Source organism: Kryptolebias marmoratus, linkage group LG10, assembly GCF_001649575.2.
Source record: "Kryptolebias marmoratus isolate JLee-2015 linkage group LG10, ASM164957v2, whole genome shotgun sequence".
NCBI classification, from domain to species: domain Eukaryota; kingdom Metazoa; phylum Chordata; class Actinopteri; order Cyprinodontiformes; family Rivulidae; genus Kryptolebias; species Kryptolebias marmoratus.
In genome coordinates, this window is record NC_051439.1 from 4611378 (window position 1) to 4623463 (window position 12086).

Sequence of the window (12086 nt, forward strand, 5' to 3'; positions counted from 1 at the left end):
ATGAGGTCTGTGATCAGCTGCTGTAGAGGAGAGCAGAGATGACATCAGGTAGGAATAATTCAGCTTGTGAGGCCACAAAAACCTAGATGCCCAGGAGGGTTTGAACTTCTGCTGACCACCACTGTGTCAGTTTGGGAAAATTAGTGCAGGCAAACATGGCAAGACCAACACCACAGAGGAGAATGTGGACAAGAGAGGTGAAGATGATGATGATGAGGAGGAACAGAGGTGCAGAGGAGAGGGTTGGGGCAAGACTTTACTCAGAAGATCCATCTGAATGGCCTTCACCGCGGTAAGTGGGGGACTCATTGAAGCAGCACATGGTGGAGAATGACCCACAAAGATGTTCTGATGGGCCAAACCCAAGATCAGGTATTATATAAGTCCATGAATAAAAACAATTTATTCACGTAAACAGGCAAAAAATAAAGGGTGGGAGGGGGGCGGTAAGAGGCCTTGATAATGGATAGGGGGGCGCTGGCCCAAAAAAGGTTGAGAAACACTGATTTAAGGTGAAGTTGAAGAATTTGGAGGTAGTCATCCACCTTCAGTATTCTAACCACTTTGTGCACTAGTACCACAGCATGATGTTACCACCACCATGCTTGGCAGTTACTCACCTTGACTCTTTCAAACACAGTTCTTGTGATTGTGGCCAAACATCTCAATCTTTGTCCTGTCTGATCATCAAAGCTTCCTCCAGAAAACATTTGGTTTGTCCATGTGGACAGCTGCAGATTTCAGTCCAGCTTAAAGGTTCGGCTTTTGGGTGCAAAAGCCAGCCTCTCAGTCCATGGTGATGTAAAATCTAGCTTCGTTATGGCCAGAGTCAGATTTTCCAGCAGTTTCTAATTTATGGCAAGCTTGAGTCTTTTTGGTTCCTGGTTGTTCTTGAACATCAGAATCAATTTTGTCTTCTTTTTAGATCTTCACACAGTTCCTTGCACTTTTCCCATTGTTGTGAATATTAACACGAGTGCTGTCGAACAGATCCCTCTGATTATAGCAAAAATAAACTACTAGCTGCAGTCAATTGTGGTCACTAAGACAAGTTAATAGATCTTGACCTTGTCAAGTTAAAACACCTTCTAGAAACTTCAGCACCACTTAATAAACTGAAGACTCAGCATTCGTTGAAAGTTAGCATATCAGGCCAGAGTTTTAAACTGAGATAATCTGATGCAAAATGACAGTTACATGTAGTTTTTGTCAAACCTTGTAAATGACATTATGTGCAATCACATGCAAGATCTTGCAAGATGTGTTTGCTTTATGTTTTCTAAAATCAGTTGGCTGTGGCAGCCATCTTGAGTTGTGTTGGCCCCAAAAGTTAGGAAATTGTAGATGTACATCCAGTGAATATTTTGTGAAAGTTTGATTGAAATTCATGAAGAGGTTCATGTGATATTTTACTAACAGAACAACAAAAGCCTTTCACTTTCTGCTGCCAGCAATAAATATTTAAGTGCATGTATGTATATATTGAGGCGTGTGTGCACCTTTTAGACCTGGTGTGGATGAGAGAAAATCCACAATTAATTCAAACATTTACACACAATTCTTGTTTTAAAAAAAACATTGAAGTTTTATGTTGCATAATCCTTTCACCCTGGAAAAAGAATGGTTCCAAAAATCCTTAACAGCTTGAAATTATACATAAACTTGTGAAGACAGCTGTAGGTTTTCCCACACAGGGGGGCGCTGTTGTAACACATACGTTCATTTACCACTTTAACAGTTTGCATCCACAGACACCGCCAGGAGCCAGTTTTCTGCTTGTCTAAGAATAAATCCTGATGTTTGCTGTCTGTCAGACATTTTTTCCCAGATCTCTGACTCAGGTGGAGTCATGGTGTTCGCTAAGTTTGATCAGTTCCTCCGGGAGGTGTTGAAACTGCCCACGGCAGTGTTCGAGGGCCCCTCATTCGGATACACGGAGCATTCAGTGCGGATGTGCTTCCCTCAGCAGGTAGGAGGAGGGTCCTTTACCCCATGTGTGTGTGTGTGTGTGTGTGTGTGTGTGTGTGTGTACACAGTTTATACATGTTGTTGAATACATATACATGTGTTTACCTTTAGAAGAAGATTATGCTGAACACGTTTTTGGATGTGCTGATGGCAGATCCTCCCCCTCAGTGTCTTGTGTGGCTACCACTCATGCACCGACTTGCTAATGTTGAAAATGGTAAGTTTTTACAGGTGATTTAAAGATTCTCAACAAAAATGTAAAACAAACCTATCCTCAAAATCAGCTCATGAATTCATCAGAATTAAATGCAAAAATGACAACACATAGTAAATACTCAGTAATGCTGTGTAACTAGCTCTTTTTGAAGGAATGCATATCACCCGCCGCCTTTCATGCCAGAGTTTTAGACTAAGATCACCTTGTGATGATCTTATGATGTGTTTTGTATGACTCTCAACTACTATCACGCCAAGTTTTAGCTCAGTATCTGTAAAAGCGTCGGTGTTATAGCTAGTTTCATCCTGTGTAAGGTGTGTTGGCTGTGGCAGCCGTCTTGAATTGAGGTGACTCCAAAAGTGGATCACTTGTACACGTGCTTTCAATGATTACTTTCTGTTTCACTAAAATCAATCCAGTGATTTATGAGATATTTTGCTAACGCTACAGACAAATAAACACACACACTCTAGATAAATGTCAGTAAGTGTTTAGGAAACAGTCTCCTGTATAAATCATAGTTATTCTAATAACGCACAGAGATTTTTTGACGGTTCTACCCTACCCCAGATCTAAAGATGCGACAGCTCAGCCTGAAAATCTGGTTTTGTGTTTCTGTCTCAGTCTTCCATCCGGTGGAATGTTCTTATTGCCGGAGTGAGAGCATGATGGGTTTCCGGTATCGGTGCCAGCAGTGCCATGGCTACCAGCTTTGTCAGAGCTGCTTCTGGCGTGGCCATGCCAACGGTCCCCATAGCAACCAGCACCAGATGAAGGAGCACTCGTCCTGGGTAGGAGCACCCACCTCTGATCTGTCTCAGTTAAACACGCAGAGTTTCTTCAGAAGTCTGCATGTCTCTGAGAGGGATTTCACATCGTCAGCTCAATACATTTAATGTTCTTTAAGAACAGTTCAAGAGGAATTCGATGGGGTTTTTACTCTCGCTGAGAAGGAAATTGGATTGATTAAGCTCGCTCAGTCATTGTCTTATAAATTGGAACAAGTGAGGTGAAATGTGCTAGATCTTTTTTCCTGTAGCTTCAAGAAAAAAATGAGTACATTAAACACAAAATCCTTTTTTGCTTTATAATTGTTTCACATACTGTAGAAAAGGTGGGTACAGCTGTACTGGATTTGTGAAGTTAGATGCATTTGAAGCCCTTTTTTCTCTATGTAACATCAGTTTTAAAAAAAAAAAGAACTGTTGTGTATCAATCTGTCAGCCTTACAGGACTAATTTATTGATGCCGTTCCAAGGTTGTTTCCATCTCCGTGCGCCTCCTTGTGCTCCTTTTCAGCGTGCTGCAAGTTCACCCCTGACTGGATGAGGCTCAAAGTTCAGCTCGCACACATTCAAACTGAATTCATTCACAGCTCACCACATAAAACATCTGAACTAAATTCACAGATCCAAGTTCATTTATCAAAATTTCACAAGTTAAAGTCTTCTGAAAAAGTTGTTCAACTTCAGTAGATGATCCGTGTCAATTAGCATAATAATTGTGCCACTAAAGTATAATCTTAGACTATGGCAGGCTATTGTAACATAAAATCAAATCCCACTCCTACCTCTAATTGCATTTTTAGATATTATTAATACTTTTCCTCAAATGAGCGTTGTAGATATAACTTTACATGGAGAAACCTGCATTTCAGACATTAGGAGCACAGTTGTTTCTAGTCTATTTTATTTCACCTGTTTTATGATAAAAAAATTAAAAAAACCATCACGTTCATATTTAATACTTGAAATATCTGAATACTTTTTGGTGGTTGCACTGTTGCAGGCTTTTATTCCAATTGATTATGTCTAAAACTGTAATTAAACTAGTCAAAATATGAATACTGGGTTTTCATAACGACATCTTCACCACTCAGTTAAAATGTTTTTTTGGAAATTAAAAAAAAAAAAAGGAGATATCTGAAAGAAATATAATTTCAGATATCTAAAGTAAAATTAATGACTCTTAACAGTGATTGTAGGTGTCTTCAGTGTAAGTTTGTTTTAGTAAAAACTATTTTTCAGATCTATATAGTGTTTATTCTAGATAAAAAGAATGCTCTTGTACTTATCTAGAGCCAAAATCCCAATCCCAGAACTACGTTTCCGATTTCTGATATATTGATTGCTGATAGGGTAAATGACATTCTGGATAACTGAAATAATAATTTTGACTAGGAATAACTATATCTAATGTGAAAATGCAGCTTAACTATTATATGATACATCTGCTTGCCGTACTCTTTTAGCCACTATCTGTTTGCTTCTTTTCCATTCTCTGTGCTTGCATATACTTTATTTTCATTTGTCCAAATTTTCAAGAAAGATGCTCTCATTTGCATATTTTTCAGTTTTTCTTCTCATAAAGCAAAATGGGTCAGAAATGGGGACTGAGATTTGACCTATGAGACTAGATTTTAAACCACGGCCACTCTCAGAGTACTTCAAGGTTGACTGCATGCTGGCTGGAGGGAACACAGAACCAGGTGTTCACACTTTTGATGCTTACAGCATGAGCCTTCAGTTTTTATAGTAGTTAAAAGCAGAAAAGGCAGCACTCATTTTAACACTTAGAAGTCCTCACAAAGATACTGCCACACCAAATTCTAGTTCAATACCTGTAAAATAGCCATTGCTGTGTTTGCTAAGACTTCTTAGCTGTGGCGGCCATATTTTCTTTGATTTGCTGCACAAGGTAATCAGTTGTAGATGTACAGCCAATGATTTTTTTTTTCTAAAAGTTTCATTAAAATTTGTTAATTAGTTTATGAGATATTTTGATAACAGACACAGACATGGGCAAACACGTTATCATACATCGCCGCCTTTCTACAGCAGGCATTGAAAACGAACGCAGGCACAGTGAGGCCAGACTGGTTTCACTACTGCCTCTGCAGCAGTCAGGTTAACTTTATATGTGTGTAGATCTGATTAGAAACTGCTTTCTGATTTCATTGTAATGTTCACATTACAGTCACCCTTTAAATTTTACCCTGGTTTAATGCCCGCTTTACTCAAAAAGATCATAATAAACAAAACTAACAATATAGTTTAACAATGAAGCCTTCAAAGTAGTGTTTGAAACCGCAGACATATGGAAAACATTTCCTGGGGTCATATATTAAAGGATAGGTGAGCTTGTTCTCCCACCCAGGGCCTCATGGGATAATCTGACATCATATGATTTAGAGTTTTAGGCGCCCTCTGCTGGTTATTAGAAAGAATGCAGGTTTAATATTTCATCCAGCCATTTTCTGCTCCTGCCTAGTTTTATTCAGGGTTGCAGGGCGCTGGTGTGTGTCTCTGATGGAGACAGGTCTCAGGTCCGTCACAGGACCACACACAGACAAATTAAAGGCCTGGCATTCTTTGAAGTTGTTCAAACCTTGTACGTGTTAGCACCAAGCAAAAGACTGAACTCTTGTAAAACGGATGGACGTTTCCTTGTGTACAATTCCCAATTAAATGTAAACACCGACCCAACATTGATGCACGCAGAAATCACAGCTGAACCACAGGTTTTGACGCAGCGAACACCGTGAACAGAGTCGTGCACGTGCCTCCTGGAGCATCCCTAAGTTTGTTTCGACTCCGACAGCACGGCGACAACTCACACACAACACTTGAGGTGACCGATACTGTTTTTCCTGCACCCCTCTCACAGAAGTCTCCGGCCAAGAAGCTGAGCCACGCAATCAGTAAATCTCTGGGCTGCGTCCCCATTGGAGAGCCCCCACATCCCGTGTTCCCGGAGCAGGCTGAGAGACCTCAGGAGCTCACCCATACTGTGTAAGTGCTATTCTCAGTGCATTACTTACTGCGGCATGATTGCCATGTTGATTAACAGCACAGCAAGGCCCAATACTGCCCTGATCTGTAGTCTGTTCCCGCCATGTATCTGCTTCCATCTCTCCATTCTGCGCTCACCGCATGACTGATAGTGTGCCATCTCACCGAGATGTCCGGCCCCTGATTATTTGTTAACGTGGAAATGTGAAATACCACGCAGGCTCAGAGGACTGCAGCTGTTAAAGCTAAGTCATCCTCATCAATCAGCTGGAGATGAAACTGGGACGATGCTATAAATCTGACATTCCGGGCTTTGAGGCTCCTGGAAGTCATTATAGGAAATGCATTATATTCTGCCGCTGTCCTAAACTCCGCACACTCATTTACATTTCAGCTGAGGAATCGTACAATCTCCATAATCGGATCCGCCTCTGTGTTTCTCCAGATTTTTTCTTCATCTTTTCAACTTTTTGGTTTCCATAAAATGACATAAATATAAAAAATAAGGCCTAGCATTCCTTGAAATAATGCATATTGCCCACTACCTTTCATGCTAGATTTTGAGACTGAGATCGTCTTATGATGTGAAATGTTGGGGTTGTAGCCATTTTAGTCAAACCTTGAAACTAACATTATGTGTGATCTCACATGATTTCGATATCTGTAAGATTTACTAAGTTGTAGACATTTTGTGTTTTCTAAGGTCAACTTACTGTGGTAAATGATGTGAATTGTGTTAGCTCCAAAACTTAATCAGTTGTAGATGTACATCTAACAGTTCCTATATAATTATAATATTAATAATAAAAGTTTCATTCCAATCTTCACAGTGGTTCATGACATATTTTGCTAACAGACAAACAGGGTTGATGAAGTTTTAGGCAAAGATCTTGCACAATAAGGAGCACTGAGTATGTGTTGTAAATAACTCTCACCCACTACCACACCAGACTGAAGCTCAATACCTGCAAAAGTGGCAGCTTTATAGTCATTTTGTGCTTTTTGTTACAGTTGGTTGTGGAAGCCATCTTGAATTGGGTTGAGTCCAGAAGTGAATCAGTTGTAGGTGTTTCTGAGAGTTTCATGAGAATGCAGCCCCCGATCATTTGCTAACTCTACAGACCAACGAACGCATGCAGACACAGGCAAAAACACGATCGCCTTCAGGAGTGTGCGGGGAAAGAGAAAGAACGGAAACTCCTGACGTAGTGTCGCATCTGTTTTCTTGGCTGAGCCAGACTCTCCTGCTAAAATGCAGCTCATTATCAATTACTCAGTGCCACCCGCCCGCAGCTGAAGCAGATAAAGACAGCTGAGATTTATGGCTGTGACTGGAACACCGAGCAGGAGGCTGCTATGGAAAAGGATCTAGGAAATGTAAAAATTAAAAGAATTTCCTGTGATCTTATTGCTGTCATGAGCAGCAAAACCCTTAATCACTTTTAAACCAACGCCTTCCGCCAAAGACAAAGGCGGACCAATAATGTTTTTGCTGTGTCTGTTTGTTTGAACGTGTGCTCATTTGTCTGTACTGTTAACAAAATGTCTTGTGAATCACTGGATGAATTTTATGTTATTTTGTATTTATTTATTTTGAGTCAACCCCTTTCAAGATGGGTGCCACAGCCAAAAGAACTTTTCAAACATAAAAATGTCTATTTTACAGATATTGAGCTAAAATTTGCTGTGCAAGTAGTTGAAAGTCATTCCATTGCACAAGATCAGTTTTAAACATAGTCAATAACTATTGGAGTCAACTGTGTCTGTCTGTTAGTAAAATATTGCATGCACCACTGGAGGGATTTTAATGGAACTTTCAGAAAATAATCGCTGGATGTTCATCTACAACTGATTTACATTTGAAACCAAGACAATTCAAGATGGCCGCCACAGCCAGATTATCTTAGGAAACACAAAAATGGCTATAACGCCATCTATTTTGCAGACATTGAGTTAAAACATAGTGTGGTGACAGCTGAACATCATCCTCAACACATACTTTGATCGCTACTTATTGTGGAATAATTTTGCTAAAAACTTTGGCATTAACTTTTGGCAATAATGCTGACTGTCTGTTAGCAAAATATCTCATGACCACTGAATGATTTTTATAAATCTTTCGGGGAATAATCATTAGATGTTCATCTACAACTGATGTCCTTTAGGAGTTACCCAATTTTGATAGCTTATGAGCTAATCTTCGATGTGGTAGTAGCTGAGAGACGTCCCCAACACATACTTTGAGCTCTAACACATTCTGCAAAATCTCACAACATCTCATGAGATTGTGCATAATGTTTTTTACAAGGTTTGACCTGAACTGCTTTAACTCTGTCCCTTCTCAGGGTAATGTGATCTTAATTTAAAACTCTGGCACGAAAGGCGATATGCATTCTTTAAGGAATGCTAGGCTTTCTTTTTTCTTTCTTTTTTTAAAAAGCTCTGAATCAGCTCACACATCCAAGCTCTGCCCACCGGCAGCAGGATTTCTTTTTTTTCTGCACCGTGTCCAAACGTATGCATTTACGATGACATGGCATCTGCATAAATTTACAATTCATCATAAACTGTCGACTCGTGTGTTTTCTCTGCTGAGAGAAAGCTCGTGCGGTGCAGGCTGCGTAGCATGAAATGACACCACACAGAAAGATTAGTATTGGGGGGAAAAAAACATTTGCGGTTTATATCTCTTCACTGCCCTCAGCAAAACAAAATCTGTGGTATTTATTTGTTCTATGATGATGAATATTTCAGATGATTAAGATTCTGAATATGTTGATCTTTACAAGTATTTATGTTTTTCTGAATAATGCGTTTTCTATTACTGCTGTACAGTTACAGTCAGAAGTTAACATTTATTCATCGTGGGCTTAATAAATGAAATCATTTATTTGAACCGTTCTTTTTCCAATTCTAACTTTTAAAACAAGTTAGAATTTATTGTGGATTTTTACATTTTTACATTCTGGGATAATCCTGGCTGATATTTTACCATTCTTCTTGGCAGAATTAGTAGAGTTCATTGTTCAGTTAATTTGGTTGGTTACCTGCACGGACCCGACTGTTGAGCGTAACAAATCATCAGTCAGGTTGAGGTGGAGGCTTTGAGAAGGTCAGCCAGCTTTATCCAATCAGAAACCAGGTCCGGTGTGTTCTGGATAATCGTCCTGTTGGAACACCCAACTGTGTCCAAGGTTCAACCATCTGCTGATTCGAGGTGAAGTTGAAGAATTTGTTGGTAGCCCTCCTCCTTCATTATCACAACCACTCTGTGCACTAGTACCACAGCATGGTGTTAACACCACCATGCTTGACAGTTGCTACAGTATTCCTAGGTTTGAAAGCCTCTCCTACAAACACACACCTTGTCATTGTGGCCAAACGTCTCAATCTTTGTCTGATCCAAAAAAAAAACTCCACAACAAATTCAAACGATGCGCCCCGCTCTTGTTTTTAAAGATCATTGAAGTTGCACGTTGCATAACCATTCCGCTTTGGAAAAAGTCAAACAAATCATTAAAAGTTAAAATAAATGATTAACAAGCTGAAATAAGTGCCCCCCCATGCCCCTGACGAGAGGATGAAAACGTCTGGATAACTGTAGATGCAAACAGTTCATTTTTGGTTCCTCTGAAAAGATTTTTCTGTCAGAAATTTGAGAAACTTTCTGTTTTGTTTGTTTGTACTGGACAAGTGCTTCCTCATGATGACATTTTAAGGCTGACGACTGCAGACGTGTGGGTGTTTGCTGACGTTTACAGAAAATGGATGTGACACTTGACCTTTGTTACTTCTTTCTCTATCTATTTCTCTCTATTGTTATTTTTTATGCAGCGAGGCTGTTTAGAAACAATCTCAGCCTTTATTACTTTACAGACTGAAGGATATAACTTCTGACAAATATTAGGTTCGTATTTTTTTCTTCTTTGAGAAACACCTGTGATGTGCGGTAGTCAAGACACAGCAGTATTCCAGTAAAACATTTCCCTTTTCAGGCTTGTCTTTACAGCTGTTTCCTCTGCAGCTGGTTAAAAGAGATGTTTTGTTTCCTCCCTCTCATCTGAAAGGGGATGCGTCTCTTGAGCTCCTTTAAAAACAAATTACAGTCAATAACTTTAGAAGCAGGTGTTTAAATATGACATGAGAGAACACAAAAAACCCCAAGCAACTGAAGCTCAGACTACACACCAAACTGAAAGCAATTTGTTTGAAATAGAAAAATTTGGATTTTCTCTTCAAAATGCAAACAAATGTGACTGCAGAATGGTGAACGACTTAATAAACTTAATCACTGAAGTTAAATCGGTCAGAACGGATCTAAAATGAGCAAAAGCGTAGCTAAAAGGAAAATATAGCAAAACTGTAGCTAAAAGCTACGTGTAGCCTGTAGATAAGGCTGAAATGAGTAAACCCATAGCTAAAAGCTCAAATTACCAAATTGTAGCAAAAAGTTAAAGGAAGCAAAACAGTAGCTTAAAGATGAAATAAGCAAAAATGAGTGAAACAGTAGCTAAAAGCAGAACAGTAGTTAAAACCTAAATGTAGCAAAAATGGTAATAAAACCATAGCTGTAAGTAAAAATTAGCAAGACAGGATTTCAAAGTTATAAGGAGCATAAAAAGATAAAAACAAAGCAAGTATACTGAAGCAGATTTTAAAAAACAACAATGATTTTGAAGGAACTGAAGCAATCATAAAGTTTTAATATAGGGGAAATTTTTGTAAATAAAGTTAAAAATTCATAAAGTATAAAAGTTACAAATACTAAAAGTCACAGCACGCTATTCCTGACTGAGCTGAAAGTTCTTTGAATGGTTAAAATGGGACAAAGTCTGCAGAATAAGCAGGCGCTGCACAGCCCCACCTAAGTAATCAGAATATTAATAATAATTAGTATTTCCTCCTAACAAATTAAATAATGGTAAGTACTTCATCACTGCGCTTGCTGTGCGGTGTTTTGTTCTGTGTTTTTCAACTATTTGGACAATTTTAAACTGAATTTAATTTTTTTTTTTTTTTTTTGGTGAGTCATTCTGTTTTTTACTTTATTTATTTACTTGTTTTGGGGCAGGACAGTTCATCGCCTGCCTCTATCAGTAGATTTTTCATATCTCCCCGTCAGCACTGAGTGGAAGCAGCTCCAAGAAAGTCTCATTAAGGCAGAAATAATTCAGCTGGTTTTAGCTCATTGATATGGACACTACCAACGCTAGACCTCTTATTTAATGCAAGAATAGCTGCAGCACAACCTGCTGTGTCCAACAGTGGAGACTTTTTGTTTAAAACTCCATTTGTGAGACTAAACTTAAAAGATAAACTATCAGTCAGCAGCTTGGAGCAGACAGACGAGAACTGAACAGAAAACTAAAGACGGGAGATAAACAACAGGACATTTTCACCAACTGGTTGGCCTATTTTCTGTTTATCTACATTTAAATAAGATCTACTTGTAGGTAATTTTATTAATTGTGTGGCTTCTGAAGGTAATGGTTGGGGATTTAAAGGAAAAGGGGTGAAAATATATGCACAGACCACTTCTAAATAAGAAATCCAATCCAGAAAGTGAAACTGTTTATTTTATTTTATTTTATGCAGTTACAGTGAAAAATACTCCCGTTTCGGTTTGGGGCTGGAGGTGGATGTGGGTGCAGGAGGCATCTGTTTCTCTGATTCAATTATTAGACCCGACTGTTTTTACGAGACAGTAAAAAAAGGTGAACTTTGTGCACAAAAAAGCAGCAAAATAAGTATCAGGCAACATGTATCCTATCCTTTAAACAGAAAATGTAGCCCAAACTGTAAAATTTATGTAGTTGGTGATTTAGTAAATGAAAACAATGTCTGCCCTATTAATATTCATGCTCAGGAGCCGCTGCTGCTAGTTTAACTGCAAAAAAGAAACTCTAAATAAGAAAACAAAAGAGGGAATGCTTAATCAGCATTCACACAACTGTTAATTGTTTCCTTTGTAGGAGCAAATCCTCTGCTTAATGAAAGCCTCCACTGCAGAAGCAAACACTGAAACATGAGCTGTTGTGTTTTGTTTAAGGTTTTAGTTGCTGACATTTTAGGAGCTGTAATATAAAAAAAAAAAAAAAAAAAAAAAAAAA

The 12086-nt window shown here is 38.7% G+C and overlaps 1 protein-coding gene across 5 annotated transcripts in view; it reads left to right on the forward strand.

Annotated features, from left to right (window-relative positions):
- dtnbb (dystrobrevin, beta b) overlaps positions 1-12086 on the forward strand; it is a 64954-nt gene that overhangs the window by 15495 nt on the left and 37373 nt on the right. For 4 of the 5 annotated variants that reach the window (XM_017421562.2, XM_017421564.2, XM_017421565.2 and 1 more), the window contains exons 7-10: positions 1815-1969; positions 2080-2185; positions 2810-2976; positions 5852-5976. In XM_017421562.2, the coding sequence (XP_017277051.1) occupies positions 1815-1969; positions 2080-2185; positions 2810-2976; positions 5852-5976 (553 nt within the window). The remainder of the gene's footprint in view (positions 1-1814; positions 1970-2079; positions 2186-2809; positions 2977-5851; positions 5977-12086) is intronic. The other variant, XM_025007058.2, reaches the window with a different exon arrangement.